We start from the raw sequence: 18,891 nt of genomic DNA, 5'->3' as shown, positions 1-18,891 counted from the left end.
GAAAATGTTGTTGTTTGTCTTTCAGCTTTTCCTGGTCAGGGGTCGCCAGAGCAGAACTCCGGTCCAGTAATGATTGGCTGTAAGTTTTTACGGTGCTGAGTTGCCAGCTCGATGCCCAACCTACAACGAAGGCACTCCCATTCACGCATGTCTTTCGGAGTGCCACCGACTGCAGGGAGGACATGCAGACTCCACACAGAAGGCACTCCCTGCAGTCCAGCCGAGAATAGAACGGGAGAACCTCTTGCTGTGAGGCAACAATGCTGCCTCTGCACCAAGATGAAAATAAATGTGCATATTTAATCGATACTTAGTATCATTTTATTCTTCAAAAAAAAAAAAAATGTACCACAAAGGGAGTACGAACTTCATTAATCTAAATAGTAAAAACAAATGAAACAGTTATACAAATAAATTGTAGACTGTTTGGAGCTTTTGGAGGTTACTGGTTTATCATTTTATTCTTATTAACATCTTTGGCCACTCCTCATTTGTCAGTTTTAGACTATTATTTTATAAATGACACAAGCCAGCCTGATACCTGGTATGAAAGTTTAATAACATTTAAACCCTTAAATGGTATAAAAGATGCTGCTGCTGTATTTATACTGCTATTATAATAATTTTGTGTAATCTTTATGAAAATGATTTATAGTTTCAGCTTAAGAGCATACCGTTGGGTTCAATGCATGATGTTTGCTATTGACGCGATTAATGAAAATCCCACTATCCTACCAAATCTCACTCTGGGATTCAGGATTTATGACACCTGCCAGACAGTAGCAAGGACACTTCATGGCACATTGTGGATGCTGACCGGTGAGGATGTACCTGTTCCAAACTACCATTGTCATGGACACACTCTGTCATCATTAGCAGCCATCATTGGGGATTCTTCTTCTGGCTGCACAATTCCAATGGCTCAGCTGCTCGGACTTTACAGACATCCTCAGGTGAGACAGAAATTATAGGATTTCCATTTGCTGTGTACAGTGAAATGACATTACACTGTAAAATCTGAATGAAAACCCTATTCACTTCCTATAAGAACCTGCTTTCTATTACAACCTTATAGCAGAGAATGCTGACAGATATACCTTTAATTGCTTTAATATGTAAGGAGCAGCTATGTAGAAAATTAAGCCACCAAAGCTCAGAGTGCAGTTCTTTATTTTGTTAATGAGTTGCTTTAGTTAACAAATAAGAACACACTCCGTATACTTAATATTCAACCACATTACACTGATGAATGATTTGTAGAAGGTCAACATCGATTCTAAAATTGTTATTTTAAATCCTATGCATTATGCTTAATACTGGAAAGATCCTGTTATCCAATAACAGTCATTATAAAATGAACAAAGAAATAATTAATAATCTCTGATTGGTCAGTTTCTGCTTCTAATCATGTCCTTGTAGCATCATAAACCCACAACTTGGGATTACTTCCAAAACTTTCAAATCTAATAAAAATCAAAACACATATCACGCTACAGCAACCTAAGAAAATAGGGGTCTATATTAGAACATCGAAGTTTCAAAACTTCAAATGTTCTAATATCGACCCCTATTCAGCAAAAACTGAAAATATCAAAGCAACAGAAAACTGAATTTTTCCTAGAGAAAGAATTTGGTTGTCCATTTCTGTAGCTTCAGTATTTTCAGCGCTGTGGTGGAAAGTTACTGGTTGGGTTCAGGTAAGTGTGCGATTGAGTGCGGGTTAGGTTAGTTAGGGTTAAGGTGCGGGTTAGGTATGTGTGCAATTGTGTGGACGTGAGGGTTAGGGTGGGTTAGGTGAGTTAGGGTTAGGAAGTGGGTTGGGTATGTATGCGATTGTGTGGACGTGAGGGTTAGGGTGGGTTAGGTGAGTTAGGGTTAGGGCATGGGTCAGGTAAGTGTGTGATTGTGTGGACGTGAGGGTTAGGGCAAGGTAGATGAGTTAGGGTTAGGGTGTGGGTGAGGTGAGTGTGCGATAGTGACGGACCTTAGGGTTAGGGTTTGGGTTAAGGTAAGTGGATAGTTAGTGGTGTGTGTATAGTTTAGTGTAGGGTTAGGTGTAAGATTTTAGGTGTATGTGTATGGATTGCTGTTTGTTTGGTGTGCTTGTGTTGTGTGTATGTGTTTTGGAACAGCACATTTTTTTCCCTAGGAAAAAATTCGCTGTTCTGTATGTTTGATGTTTTCAGCTTTCGCTGAATAGGGGTCGATATTAGAACATTCGAAGTTTTGAAACTTCGATGTTCTAATATAGAGCCGAAAATAGTTATGTCAGAAATCCTCGTTTCTCTCTCAGTGTATTCCAGTATGATCATGACAGTCACTACTTGTCATTTCTAAACAGAAGAAAATTTCACAAGTAAAATGAATTAATTTCGTCTTTTGAGATTAATGGCTAATGAACTGCATTGCTAGAAGTCGGCCATGACTCCCCTATATCCAGGGAAGTCAATTAATTCTGATTTCAAACTGACAGTTTAATTCCTGTAGGCAGGAAGTAAAAAGAAATAAACTTCCCCAACAAAGAATCCCCCGCCCCACTTGCATAAAGATACAGACTGGTAAATGAAAGTGATAATACTTATCTGCATTTTACATACAGGATTCACACTGAGACTATGTCCAAGGAAGATAAATGCAATCATTAAATCATTTAATAATCTACATGCAGCAATTACTTGTGTTCTGAAGCTACAGTCTGAATATGCTACATGTGTTACTGGGCCATGATCATTGGTCAGAGAAGTCAAAGATTCACCTCCTCTAAAAGATTTACATGAATAATAAACAGCAGAAAAAAGTATAGAATAAGCAGTATTCTCTCATTTGCTAAGAAAAAATGCCTTTTTCCAAAAGTTCACTGCCAATGAATAAATCTCACTTGTTGCATGCTATACTAAGACCTTTACCAGTAATATATGACCACTGCTTCCATACCTGCACTCTGTAGCTAATGAGAAGATGTAACTAGATTATGGTCTTCCTCTCCTATTAAAGGACAACAATGGGATTCTATTATTAAATGCTCAACTTCTCTGTCCTTTTTCTCCCTATTTACTGTCTCTGCTATGAAAATACAACAGTACAGGATTTAAAATATTTTAAATTGATTGTTTCCCTGCATTAGAACAGTACCTTACTGTACTGTGGTAGTTTCACTTGTACTGTGGTAGTTTTACTTTCAAAAAACGTTTATCCCACCCTAGAAAAGCTTGCTGCAGTCTCCAATTCACTGATGTAATCAAGGCCAATGACTACAGGTAGTTTTCTGGCCATCACCCCAATCATCCTAAAAACCCAGCCATGCTGTGATGACACAGCTCCCTGGTCCTTCCCCTGCCCAAATAGAAATTAAAGGCTAGAACAAGAAACAGTACTACTCAAGTCTCCTGCTGTAAGCTGTCAATCACAGCAGGTAATAGCACAAATTACCCTTAGCACTTTGACAACTTGGGAAGTTAGGTGTGAAAGGGGATGGGAGATGAGTCAAGGTAGTACAATTCGGGCTTCACAAAAGACTGCAATTTAGCTATTTTAAAAAGAAGCAGCAGTAGAAAGCACTTTGAAAGTCTGTTCTGTGGCATTTGCACTGTTTGTGTTTTAAGTAGTCATTGAAAGGCATGAAATGTTACTTAAAACTTACTGACTGAAAGACAATAGTGTATGCATGTAAAATCAATCCAGTGACAGGAACTTTAGGAAGAAAGAGGCCTGCGTGATGCAAATTTTTTATAGGCAAGCACTGCATTGTAGGATACCTAGAGGCAGACTAAATAATCAGAATGTCTTCAAGATGCCACACTCCATGTGGTCAGACTCAGAAATTATGTACAAAAATATTTAAAAACCTGTAAATAGTCCCAGAGTGGTGTTAAAATGTAGGAAACACCAAACCATGATGAAATAAACATGTTTTTGAGTCTGTGGGTGCACTTCTCCTTTAAAAGATGTACAGTTCATTATATTTTTGTCATACACGACTGAAGTCTTCCTCATCGTACTAAATGTATGAAAAAACTCAAAATTGCCCATCTGCTCCAGGTTACAAAACAAGGATTCCTCCACTTTCCACTGACAAAATACTAGCAAAGCAACGAAAATAATTAATATAACTGTCACTTTTGTGTTGATATATGAATAAATGAGTCTTCATGGGTTCTGTTAAAGCAGCTTTATTCCATACAAACACATTACTGTAAAGCTTATTTGACTATGACTAAGTAACTTATATATAAACTAACTGCTGTGATCATACATGCTTACACACTGTCTGTTTCTCCAAAATGGCACTAGGGATTGCACGCATCTGGAATTTATAAATGCATGCACAGCCTCATATGCTTCTTAGACATAGTGCATACACACTACACTCTGATGTACATTCTCCCTCTTTAAGAAATAGATCATGCAATTTGTCATGAGATATTTAGCATGCAAAAATGACAAATAATCTAGAGACATACATTATACAATACTAGATCAGTTTCTGATTCTAATCATGTATATACACTCAAGTCCACGTTGCTGTGTATTTCACACTAGGCTTAGAAACTCACCCATATCATGTGACATAAAATTGGGAATCAGTTCTAGCAACTGGAACAGTCTCTGCAAAATGGTTGTCCTGTGGAATGTTCGAATTACTCTCTGGAACAGAATCAGACTTTTGAACACAAACTGGTCTGGAAACAATGTCTGACACAGTCTTTGATTTAGAGTCTGCATCACAGATACAATGTTGTGATTGCAGTGGTAATGACTGTGGTACAGGAAGAAGATGTCTGCAATTCCTCCTATACACAGATGCGGGTTATCTGTCCTATTCGATCGATACCTTTCGTTGTCTAGATTCATACCATCTCTCTTTCCCTCAATGAAAGAAGCAATCTGCTCTGTCTTTCAAAACTAGATTTCTGGATATTATGCTTCTTGAACAATTGAGCCTTGATGGTTTTATTGTTCTTAACTTTAGGCCTCAATAAATTGGAATTAATGGGTAGCATAGTTCTAATTTGTCTGGAAAGTAGTCTTTGAACAGGTAAGCCAAGAATATTGTCACAAAGTATGTTTCTGAGATTAAGTAAATTCAAGAAGACATCAGTATTGTCATGCTATGACTTTTCTAGTAATTGCTTTGCACTCTGTACTGCACATTCAGCTAGACAATTGGATTGAGGATATTCAGGACTACTAGTGACATGTACAAAGTCCATTTCTCTCACAAATTTCTGAAACAATTGGCTAGTAAATTGAATACCATTGCCAGAATAAAGGTTGTGTGGACTACCATGAACTGAAAAATGACGTTTAAGCTTAGTAATAACAGCTGTTGAGGTTACGTTTGGTAGCAGATCAATCTCAAACAGGTTTGAGTAAGAGTCTACTAAAACCAAATAGTGTTGATTATTCCATTCAAAGATATCAATTGCAACAGTAGACCAAGGTAGTCCAGGTATTGGATTTAGCCGAAGTGGTTCCATTTGCAAATGTGCTCTGATGCTATTACATATCGAACAAGAAGAAAGAACACCATCAATGTCTTTTTGATAATGAAGGCCAAAATACTAGTTCTCTGGCTCTTCTCTTGGTAGGTAATAAACCTGTGTGGCCACAATGCAAAATCTGGATATATTCATGCTGTAACGAAGCAGGAACAACAATTTAGGTCCTTTGAAAATAATACCATCCTCCATCAACAATTCATCTCTGTAGGGAAAGTATGATTGCACCTCAGGTGATATACTATATTGTTTTCACAGCCATCCAACACTGATGTAGTGATTGAGCTTTTGTAAAATTGGATCAATCATAGTATGATCTCTCAACTCATCAAGTCTAGTGGTGGAAAAATTACGCACTGACATTATATCAAAGTCAAAATTTTCATCATCAAGTTGTTCAAAGCTGATTGTTTTGGTTCTACTTGATCAATTTGTTTTCTTGTACAACCTTTCTTTACAATTGTGTGAGGCTTACTTGACTTGCAGAACTTTTGAAAGTTGTTCCATTTCTTACACTTATGACAATGCTGAGCATATGTTAAACACTTCTCCCTTTTAGACTCATGGTTTGCACCGCAATTTCGACAGTTAACAATAAAGCTAGACTTGAGTTTTGCTGACTCATGCTTGTATGGCACTGATATGGTGGTGGAGCTTGCACTTCTCCTGGAACTTTCTGGAAAACCTGGGACCTTCTTTGGAATTCCTGTGGTCGTCTTTGCTTAGGCCTGTTTCTGCTTGCCACATGTTGCATACTGTCTATATTTGCTCTGGAGCTTTCTGAAACCGTGCTTTTGTTACCTGTAAGCATATTTGTGTGTCTTTCTGTCACTTCATGGATCTGACAAATCTCACTGTCATGAAGCAAAATCTTCTTCACTGCAGCATTATTAATACCACATACTTTATCAGCTCATCTTTCAAGTCACCAAACTGACATATTTTGGCCTTATTCCTCAAGTCAGTTATATAAGCTGTAAATGTTTCCCCTGGCTTCTGATTTCTTGTGTAAAACAAATGCATCTCTAGCATAATGTTCGTCTGAGGGTTGCACATTTCTCTGAACTTATGCTGGGTCTTCCCTGGATTGAGCTTGCACAACAATACTGCAGTTTGCACCCTCACCTTCATACACTGCTGGTGCATACACAAATGATCGCTCTCTTTCTATAGCCTCGGATCCTGCTAGATTTAACAAAATGAAGGCCCTTCTTTATGCATCTCTATCTGCATAAGCTGCTTGTATGAAAGTATAATACTCCTCTTCAAATATTCTCCAGTTCTCTGCAATATTCTGGTCAAACACAAGTGGTTATGGTTTTCGAAATCCATCTGCCATATTAACACATATCAGCAAAAGGTATTGCAATACGTATAAATATACATATACACACATATACGTGCATAAGTAATCTGCATGAACACTCAGCTTGACTAATGCTCTTCTGCTTTATATCTGCACTTTATTTCTTTGTGCTTATCTGCACTGTGTGAATGAATAACCATGTAGTGCTTTCAATTAAGTGAACTTTGCAAAATAAACCTCTTGGGCTTCTAAATGCTTTATTGCACTTTGCAAAATACCTTTTCAAATGTCCTAATGCTTCACTGGGCTTTATGAAATGTCTTTACGTTTCTTGATGCTCTTTTGTACATTGCAAAATAACCTTTTAGCTTTCTTGTTGCCTTACGAAACTCAGCAAAATAACTTTTCAACTTAATTACTGCTTTATGGAGCTCAACAGAAAACTTTCTTGGACTTTGCGATGCTTTTTATGAAGCTTTCAATTGGTAAAGACATAAAGGAATACTTTCTCGTGCTTTGTGATTCTTTTTATGAAATTTTTGATAAGTAAAGGCAGAAATGCTAAAATCATTGGCTTTTGGAATTGGTAAAGGCTAAAATGCTAAAGTAACTGCTTGGAAATTTATTGATGAAGGGAGGCACTTTATACACAGTGAACCCTTTGAAATACATGCACAGTAATAAGCACATACTGTAAACATGTTTACACAGTCTGAAATACTTCGAATGACTTTAATTACCTCTTTGATACCAAATGGAGTCATAGTTATGCCCAAACACAGCACATTGCCCAACATAGCAGTCGTTTTGCTTTATTTTTATCTACTGTGCCCCTTTTCTTTCTTTATGCCCAGCATACTTTCTTTGTGCTTGTTTTACCCTTAACATGCCCAGTCATGCCTCCAACACACTCTTTCTACCTTAAACATGCTCGTTTTGTACTTTAACATGTTTGTTTTGTACTTTAACATGCTTGTTTTGCACTTTAAACATACTTGTTTTGCCAAACACTTTTATCTAAACATTTGCTTTAGTTGCCAAACTCTTTTGAGCTTTCCGCTTGCCTGATAATGCAGTTTATGCCCTTGTGATGACTTTTTTTTTGCATCTTTTGCATCGAGTAAATCATTTGTGTTGCTTTTCTTTACCTTTAATTCCTTCTGATTATGTTCACACTGTTTTTCTCTTGATTTTACCTTCACTGTCACCTTTACATCTCACGGCTCCAAATGTTTTGTTCTTTTCCATCCCAGTTCTGACACCATGTCGCTTTTATGTTGGTACACAAATAAATGAGTCTTTATGGGTTCTATTTAAGCAGCTTTATTCTATACAAACATATTACTGTAAAGCTTATTTGACTATGACTAAGTAACTTATATAAAACCTAACTGCTGTGATCATACATGCTTACACACTGGCTGCTTCTCTAAAAAGGCACTTGGAATTGCACATGTCTGGGATTTATACATGCACGCATAGCCTCACATGACATGCTTCTTAAAGACATAGCGCACACACTACACTCTCATCTAAAATAACAATGTTCTTGGAAAACCTGATCAGAAAGGCACTTTGGCATACAACAGTAACAAGATTAACAAATACTTAGGGAACGAAATCAAACTTCATTTGATTAAAAAAAAAACTAACACAATGCATATATTCAAATCCTTAGAATGGAAAAACTCAGCAATGTAGCTAATTCTTTGGACAGTTTTTGAAAAGAAGCAAAAGTTCTACATTTAAACCTGTCCAAAACAATGTATGTAACAGTGAATTTGCTAATGCTATAGCCAGTTTAAAAAACTGTAACTGAATTCAACATTCCATACCTACTTCTTGCCATCCCTATGGTTACTCTACAAAGAGAAGCACTGGCATTTCAGGAGTCAGTCTCACTCATACGCTCAAATGTGTAACATCATTTCAGCTAATTTAATGCTATATTTTGGTAGCTTCTTCTCATGTTTTTTTCCAAGATTTATTGCATTACAAAAAATAAAAACAGTAGCCTAGAAGTCAGTCAAATCATATCAGAAAGATTTAGTATCTGTTTACAGCAGTCATCAATTTTCAATCAATGAATCAGATATGACAAAAAGGAGCAAAACAATAAATAAATTCAGAATCTATTTTAGAAAGAAGATAGGACACTCTGTGGTATAGTTAATAGTCTGATAAGAGCACACTTGTGGCACAAAGGCACTCAATGCAAGTCTCTCCTTCTTTATCGGTCTTATTTGATGATAATTCACACATCATTGTCTTATTCCTTACTTGTTCAGATATGTAGTGTATAGGGCCATATATGTAAGTAAAATAACATTCAAACAGACAGAAAATAACATCTCTGTAATTCTTGCCACAGTATGAAAACCAACCCATCACTTCTATGAATATCTTCAGGGATTTTTTTGAAATGTTCATTGTTTTTACAGTTTCTGCTAATTATTATTATTTTTAGCTAAACACTGACAAAACCAAGATCTTCCTCTTCAAAGATGATTCAGTAGTCAAAGGAGCTCCCTATCTTTTTTTTCTCCTTTCTTCTCAGTCTTCATAACTAAACCTTGCAATGACATCAACATTTGAGTGGTGCATAGCTACAGTTACCCCACTCCACAAGGGGGGATCCACCTTGGATCCCGGGAACTACCGTCCCATCGGTCTGGCAAGCCTGATCTGCAAGGTCATGGAATGCATTATCACTGAACTTATAAACAAAGACATTGGCAACCTTCAAACATTGGACCCCAGCCAGTTTGGGTTCGTGAATGGCCAATCTTGTCTCCTGAACCCGATTGACTTCTTTGAATCAGTCTCCAGAGCTGTGGACGAGGGTAAGGTGGTCCACATAGCCTATCTGGACCTCGCCAAGGCCTTCAATACCATCCCCCACTATGGAATCATAGATAAACTTACTAAGCTGGGCATAAATACCTATGTCACTCGATGGGTTGTCAACTGGCTTACTGAGAGAACTCAGGCTGTAAAAGTAGCCAACTCCAAATCTAGCTCCAGACAAGTGACAAGTGGTGTACCTCAGGGTTCAGTCCTGGGACCACTCTTGTTTAGTATCTACTTCTCTGAAGTACTGGTCAACACTAAGGGACTCTGGGTAACAAAGTTCGCAGAAGACTGCAAACTGGAAGCCATTACTGAATCTCCAAATTATGTGGATATTCTACAAAAGGGCCTTACAGAAACAGATGCTTGGTACCAGAGCCATGGGCTCAAGCTTAATGCCAAGAAATGTATAGTTATCCCCTTTGGGAAAAAAGATGTACCCATGAATTACCACATAGGTGGCAGTACACTAAACACCGAAAGTTTAATGAGAGACTTAGGGACACAGGTAGACAGTGGTCTCACCTTCGATAACCACATCGCGACAACAGTCAGGAAATCCTTCTATGTGGCACACCTCATCACTAAGGGCTTTTCATCCAGAAAAAAGGAGGTCATTGTCCCACTGTACTCATCCCTCATTAGACCCATTATAGAGTATAACGCCCCATTTGGTATGTACCTCAAAAGACATCTGCAACAGCTGGAAAGGCCACAGAAATACCTCACTAAAAGAATCACAGGCCTAAAGCCGATGTCATATGCTGACCATCTAAAAAAACTTCAGCTATACTCTGTGGCATATCGTCTACTCAGAGGTGATCTCTGATTAACATACAAGGCTATGTCAAACCCTGAGCTGTTGGACATGCTCCACTTAAAGAAATCCCAATCCCTCAAAGTCACATGCTCCAGGGATCTAAATCTTGTCATTACAATGAACAAAACATGCTGGAGGGATAGGTTCCTGAGCCAGAGACTCCCCATAGTCTGGAATAGATTGCCCATACATGTCAATCAGAGCACCTCCTTGGCCGTCTTCAAAAGGAACCTTGATGATTGGATGGGAGATAGGAAATTCACCCTGGGGACCATGTCAGTCGCCCTGCTATACAGGGGTCCAGGGAAGTAAATATTGTGGGAAGAAATATCCAGGGAATTGTTATGGTTAGGCTTGTATAGGCCTTAGGGCTGATAACCTAGTACCAACCTATGAACCTATGAACCTATGATTTTCTATGCCAGTGATATGATGTATTCAAATCCAACTCAGACACACAAGACACACAGCCATTTCCAAGACCTTCATGCACTTATCAAATGGATCAACAAATACAACCTCCTACTAAATAGAGCAAAACTAAAACAGTGTTATTTGGCATTATAAACAAACTGGAAAAGAGTTCCAACCCCATGGGAATTTTTCAGCTTAAATAATGAGTCCATTGAAACTTATACTGCTTTCAAATACTTTGGTGTCTGGTTACAGCAGTCATCAATTGTCATCTGCAAATATCTGTAACTCTTCAAAAGCTACAAGGAAATAGGTAGTAGTTGCAGAATACAATTTATCACTACCTATTACAGGGAAACATGACATATTTGCACAAGTAGAATACAGACTTCCACTAAATGTTACAGTGAAAGGGGTTGTACTTGCACACCTAGAATATAGTTTTTCACCAACTGTTACAGGGAAAGTGGTTGTAATTGCACAACTACAATACAGACTTCCACTAACAGCTACAGGGAAAGGGCTGTATTTGCACAAGAACAGTACAATATTCAACTAAAAGCTACAGGGAAAGGGATTGTACTTATACCTAGAATACAGTCCTCCATAACCGATACAGGGAAAGGGGTTCTATTTACAAAACTAGAATACAGCCTACCACAAACAGATGCAGGGAAAATGGTTGTATTTGCACAACTAGAATACAGTCTTCCGTTAACAGCTACAGGGAAATGGGTTGTATTTGCACAACTAGAATACAGTCTTCCACTAACAGCTACAGATTAAGTGGTTGTATTTGCACAACCAGAATACAGTCTTCCACTAATAGCTACAGGGAAAGGGGTTCCACTTACACAACTAGAACACAATCTTCTATAACTGCTAGAGAAAAGGGGTTGTATTTCACAACTAGAATACAGACTTCCATTAACTGCTGCAGGGAAAGAAGTTGAATTTGCACAACTAGAATACAGTCTTCCACTAACAGATACAGGGAAAGGGATTGCATTTGAACAACTAGAATACATTCTTCCATTAACAACTAAAGGGAAAGGGGTTGCATTTGTACACATAAAATACAATCTTCGACTAACTGCTACAAGGAAAGGGCTGTATTTGAACAAAGAGAATGCAGTCTTCCATAAACAGCTAATGAGAAAGGGTTTGTACTTGCACAAGCAGAATACAGTCTTCCACAAACTGCAACAGGGAAAGGGGCTATATTTGCACAACTAGTATGCAATCTTCCAATAACTGCTACAGGGAAAGGCATTGTATTTGCACAACTAGACTACTGTCTTTCAGTAACAGCTACCGGGAAAGGGGTTGCATTTGCACAACTAGACTACTGTCTTTCAGTAACAGCTACCAGGAAAGGGGTTGCAGTTGCAAAACTAGAACACAGTCTTCCACTAGCAGCTACAGCAAAAAGGGTTGCATTTGCAGAAGTAGAATGCAATGTTCCAGTAACTGCTACATGGAAATGAATTGTATTTACACAAATAGAAAAGAGTCTTCCAATTTTCTCATAGCTTTTAGTGGAAGAGTGTATTCTAGTTGTGCAAATGCAACCGCTTTCCCTGTAGCTGTTAGTGGAAGACTGTATTCTGATTGTTCAAATCCAACCCATTTCCCTGCAGCCATTAGTGGAATAACATATACTAGTCGGGAAAATACAACTCATTTCCCTGTAACAGCAGATATCGGAAGACTGCATTCTACTTGTGCAACTACAACCACTTACTTGTAGCAGTTGGTCTAAGACTGTATTTTACTTGTGGAAACACAGCCCCTTTCTCCATAGCTGACCCCTTTCTCTGTAGCTGTTAGTGGAAGACTTATTGTAGTCATGCAAATGCAAGCACTTTCCCTGTAGCTTTTAATGGAAGACTGTATTCTAGCTGTGCAAATGCAACCCCTTTCCCTTTAGGAGTTAGTGAAAGACTTAGTTCTGCTTGTGGAAGTCCAACCTCTTTTCCTGTAGCAGTTAGTGGAAAACTGTATTCTGTATAGACATGTATGCTTAATGTTATTTTTCCCCTACAACTGCAGAGGAGAAAGCTAGCAATCTTGAAGCCCATGCTGACAGATTGGTGAGGTTGCAATGAGAGTACAGTGAGTACAGATTTATCTTGCAGTATATAGTGTAATAAATAAGAAGGAGTACATTGTTAACTGCCAGTAAGTATAGTGTGTTCTGTGTGTACCGAATAAATAAAAAGTTTGTCAGACATATAGTGATTTGCAGGATATGCAGTAGTACTGAATGTAGAATATCAACTGTAAGAAAGCACTGTGTCATGCTACTGAAATTTATTTATTTATTTTATTTAACATTTGTTAACCAGGAAATTCCGACTTGGAACAAAGCCAATTTTCAGCAGAGGCCCGGGGAGAAATGCTCCAGATGCATGTCTTTAAAAATTTATACCACAAACTGTTGTGTTTAATATGGTTTGTTGTTGAAGAAATACAATGTGTAAAACAAGATTTAAATGAAATATGAAAAATGTCCTGTACTAACATCTGAACCTTGATTAGTAATGTGTAATGGATTGCAGTGTGTCACCTGCAGCATTGCCTTGTGTTAACCTTTGCATTTCAGATCAATGTAGTCCTGAATGTGGGCATGCTGATGCAGGCAAGTATGAGAATATAATAGGTAGGGACTGCAAGTATATGGTGTCCAAATGTATAAGGGTCGGGTATGCAACCCAGCACCCTGCTATACTCTCTACAGATCACATACATTCATATCTGCTAGGGGTTAAATGTGTACATCAGCTTTCAAAGGATTAATACACAGTACAATAAATATCTGTCAGGCATGTATGTTCAATGGTCACTACAGTCTTTGGTGACACTCCACTTAGATTAGAAGGTCAGACTGTCTAACCAAGTGAATATTAGGCAGAAATCAGTCAACCAAGATACAGCACCCCCCCCCACCACCAGTAGCTCAGTGTCTTGAGAAATAGATCTGTTGTATGTTTTTGCATACACAGACCACGGTTTGAATCCAAAGTGTGGTACTAAGATGTGTGAATATTTACAGACAAGTAATTCTTTATATGCATACAGATAGTCAGGTAGTGTTAACAGATATTTTCTCCAGAGGTTTTACAGGTAAAGAAATGATTGTAGTAGCTGTATGATGGGTATACTAGCAAATTGTGTGTCCAAATGTTCCAGTGTCCAACCCCATACCTACAAGGGACAGCAGGATAGGTACATAGAGCATGCACTCTTCCTGATACATGTCTCTCAAGTATCATGCTGTCACAGCTAGTGATCACTGTTGTCAATAACCTTGGACACAGATAAGAATTTAGTTGAAGAATGCCAGTACCATGCTCACACATCAATGCAGGCTACACCTTGTTAGTCCTATATGTAACTCTGACATGCATGAGTCCCCTCCTGCCATGTACCCAGAGTAGTCACACTTTACCCCATACTGTTCCAGCTTCATAGTTTAACAGTTATGTATGTGCTACAGAAGCAATGGACCACAGGTAGATGTAAAGTGAGGGCAGACCTGTAAAGTATTGCGCAGTACTGTTGTGAAAAATAGAAGCCTATACAGATGTTAATGGACTTTTGTTCTCTACCCCCCCCATCTGCATCAATAATTGTTATCCATATACTACGGGTATGTTGTTCTCAAAATCTAATGTTGGGACTTGTGTTTTATTATTGTTCATATATTTAATTGTTTACATATTAACATACCTTGTTCAAATGCTATTGTTGGTGGCCTGTTGACACACATTTAGCTGGCATGCTGTTAAAATTCTAACTGTTATTCCTTATATGCATGTGTTCTGTTTGCTATGCAATTGTGTGAATTCCACTGTTCTGGGTTAATTGGAACACCCATACATGCTGCTATAACTAATTTTGAAATGGTTTGTTCATGACTAACCAACACATTTTTTAAAACCTCAGCAACATAGCATGTTTGGGAAAGCTGATCCCGGCGGATCCGCCTGTCCCACCTCATCTGGCCATGAAACCAGGGACTCAGTGTGTCTAGGACCCAAATCAGAACTGCTCCCTCCACTGGTCCTGCACCACCCTTGGTTGGAACCAACTCAGGAGATGGGGCCCATCGCCCTGGGAGCAGACATGGAGAGGAACCAGTCACTTGCAGGAAGTTTTGGGGTATGGTGCACAGTGTCATCTGCTCAGAGTTGGATGTACACCTGTGCCAGATCAAGGGCCAACTGGGTCACCTTGAGGGGCAGCCTGTTCCTGTTGTCCAGCCCCCAGTACAGCCACCTTTGGGGCCGTGAAGGTGCAGTGGTGACTGCCCCCACTGTATCCATTTGGAGACTCATGGGCCTCTGATTCGCAACTGCCCTCCCTGTCCAAGGTATTCACCCCCCCTCATGTGTCATATACTGCCCCTGTCTGCTGTCTTGTGTGTCTTATCTGTCTGTGAATACAACCTATCTTACCCAACCTACTTCCCCAAACATACCCTACAGCCCTTCCCCAACATCCCACTCTGACTTTAAAAAAAAAGACCAACTGTCATTGCCCCATATATAGCTCTACATTTTGCCCCTGTGTACAGTGAAGTAAATCAATATACCCTCAAATTACTCCCTGTGGGGTGTAAGGCTGTAAATTCCAAATTTTCAACTTCATTCACAGTTTTGGTGAAGAAGAAAGGTAGAGCTATGGTCCTTTCCTTCACCCACCCTGCACATCCCTAGCTACTTTTCCTAATGTTTTATCCCCTGCTTGCCCCCATTTCACCACTTTCCTATCACCCTTTTTTCTTTTCTTTTCTTTTGTAATTAGTGTGGGTTTAAGCAGGAATAAGCAGCACTAAGCGAAGCCAAGCAGGACTAAGTGCCTTTGGCATCGCTTAGCATCGTGCAAACTCATACAAACCCGCATACAACTGCTTAAAACTGCTTTAATCACTCTGTCTCAATCTGCACAGCAACAAAATAACCAGCTATTGCAGATCTCAAACCCAGAACCCTGTGCTCTACAGTCAGAGCAACATTATGCCATACGAGCTGTGGGAACATGTAATGCTTTTACAAATATATCATGCATTACAGTAATTTAACATAAGGGAAAAATACACATCCCTGGACCCTGTGCACTCCAGTCACAGCAACTACCACTACTCCACATGAGCTGTTGGACCTAGCAATGCTTCAGTAAATATATCATGCAGGATGGTCATCCAACATTAGGGAAAAAACATGGAATTTGTAATGTTTTGTGTGTGTGTGTGTGTGTGTGTGTGTGTGTGTGTGTGTGTGTGTGTGTGTGTGTGTGTGTGCATGCGTGTGTGTGTGTGTGTGTGTGTGTGTGTGTGTGTGTGTGTGTGTGTGTGTGTGTGTGTATATATATATATATATTTATATACACATATACATATACTCAACCTCTTAGTGCAGGAGATCTGGACAAAGCCTGACAAATTGGGGGGACAAATGCCCATAAATAGGGACATATTTTAATTATTGATTTTATAAGCTTAAAAAGTTGCTACAGTAACATGGTCTGACACCCAAATGCTTCTCATTATTTAGTGACTTTAGTCCTCACATCATCCCAGTGATTTGTCAGAAATCCACAACAGTTATGGGGAACAGACCAAAGATATGAATCAAACATCTGGACATGCTATGAAAATCTGGATAGTTGAGAGGTATGACTGCAGTCATGTAACATTAGGGAAAAACACTGAGCTGCCAAGCATTTCACCCAGCACCTTCTGAGCTATTGTCTGAGGATCACAATACTACACCAAATCAGCTCTGGGGAATTGCTGATGCATTTGCAAATATATAGTGCACGCTACAGGGATGTAACTGCAAGGAAAAACAGACATTGGTGAGAAATTGTCTACCCAAAACCATGTGCACTACAGTCAAAGCACAATACCAGTAAGCCAACTGACCTCTACAGTATAACAACTGTTTTAACAAACATATCCTGATTGCCAGTCACACACTACTCCTATATATACTGCCCCAAATAACAGTGTACTTGGAATCCTGATGTTTTAAGGGACATGTCTCAAGTCTTCCACTACAATACAGCTGATAGACCCCGAGCAACTGTAGCAGTATGCACAGTCAGATAGAAAAGGATCTATGACACTCACATCTGCCCCTCTCCCTATTCAGTCCAACAAGCATTTACACACTACACTGCTACACAATCATGGAAGTTTGTTAACAATGGCAAGACATACATAACTCTCAACTGTACAGATTTCCACAGAATGCCCAGGGTTTGGGCTCATATTTATGGCCTCTTCCTCATAACATTCCTGGGATTCTGCTAACCACTGGGATGATTTCAGAAGTGAAGTAATTAAATAATGATATACCATACCTCTCAACCTCTTAGTGCAAGAAATCTGGACAAAGCCTGACATACTTGGAGGACAGAGGCCCCAAAATAGGGACATATTATAAATATTGGTGTTATAAACTGAAAAAGTTGCTGAAGTGACAGGGTTTGTTTTAACATAAATTTTCTGAAGGATATGAAGTCTGAAACACAAATGGATATCAGTATTTAGTGACTTCAATCCTCAGATCATCCTAGTGATAAGCCAAAAAAAAAAAAAAAAACAATTGTATGAGGAACAGACCAAACATAAAAGGCAAACCTCTGAACAGTCGGTGAAAATCTGGACATTTGAGAGGTATGTCATACACATATCAGTGTCAGACATCAAATCATGCAGAAAATGCATGTCCAAACAAGCCCTGTCACTCTAGCAAGTTTCTAACTGTATAACAGCAATACTTACAAGCTGTCCCTAATGTTGGAACTTTGTCTCCCATTTTGATGAGCTTTCTTCACATTTCTTGTGCTAATAGGTTGACAGGTATGCAGACACAGTATGCAAAACTGTGGACATAGCACATCAATCCAAACAGTGGACAGTATTTCCACCTACACTCTGTGATGCTTATAGCTCCCACACCTCCAAAATGTCCTCCTCACAGGCAAGGAAATGGGGAAAGGCCCACATGAAATACTTAATTATAGCACTGTATTACCATGCCATTGGCTAATGGAAAGACAACACAGCTGGTCTGGATGCAATTTGCAAATGGGACACATGGATTGGTGCACAGGCCGTCACCTGCTCATGAACAGTACCTACATAAGGCAAGCTGCTGCCTTTGCAAAACAGGACTGAACCTTTCTATGAAAAGACAGACTGCAACTACAGAAATCTATACATCTGGAGCACTCTGAGAAAACACTACAGCACTACAACAGGTATGTCAAACAATTAAGCATATATTGGAATGCAGATAGGGTGATGCAGTGATGGAAAATAGGAAGTTAAACAACAGGTGTCAACAAGACTTGCTGGACTGACATGTTGTTGTCGAGCACCCACAGCCAACCCTGATGGCTCTGTCTGCAGTGACATAGATCACATTTCTGGCTCCTGAGTCACCACAGCAAAGGTCAGCTCACATATGACTACTGCTGGAGTGCCTGTTGTATAATGCTGACTGTGACACTGCCAGGCCAGCAACCTGGGATGTTGTAGATATTCATATGTCACTTGTGAATACTACTATAATATATATGCTTGTCTTACAAATGTAAGAGACCTATATAAGTTCTGTGCATAGTAAACAACTGGTGCAGAAGTGTGTGTAGAACTGTATGCTATATACTGAGCTCATACCTTACTGCATTGATAGAGTATTCTCTTGTTCCTTTATTAGTTATTATTCTTCTTCTTTCGGCTTTTCCTGGTTAGGGGTCGCCACAGCGGATCACCTTGTCCGCACATTGAATGGCAGTGGAGTTTTACGGTGTCGAGTTGCCAGCCCAGCGCCCAACCTTCCACAGAAGGCACACTCACACGCACACCTAGGGCCAATTTAGAGTGTCCAATCCACCTGCAGCATGTCTTTGGGATATGGGAGGAAACCGGAGCACCTGGAGGAAACCCACACGACCACAGGGAGGACATGCAGACTCCGCACAGAAGG

The 18,891-nt window shown here is 39.3% G+C and overlaps 1 protein-coding gene across 1 annotated transcript in view; it reads left to right on the top strand.

Moving 5' to 3' along the window:
- Window positions 1–644: 644 nt before the first annotated feature.
- Window positions 645–18,891, top strand: part of LOC122806090 (extracellular calcium-sensing receptor-like) — an 841,208-nt gene continuing 822,961 nt past the window's right edge. The window contains exon 1 of the mRNA XM_044076328.1: window positions 645–953. Coding sequence (XP_043932263.1) covers window positions 645–953 — 309 coding nt within the window. The remainder of the gene's footprint in view (window positions 954–18,891) is intronic.

This window comes from Protopterus annectens, chromosome 7.part0, assembly GCF_019279795.1.
Source record: "Protopterus annectens isolate FY-2018-M chromosome 7.part0, PAN1.0, whole genome shotgun sequence".
Lineage (NCBI taxonomy): Eukaryota > Metazoa > Chordata > Ceratodontiformes > Protopteridae > Protopterus > Protopterus annectens.
This window is presented reverse-complemented; position numbering and strand designations above follow the sequence as displayed.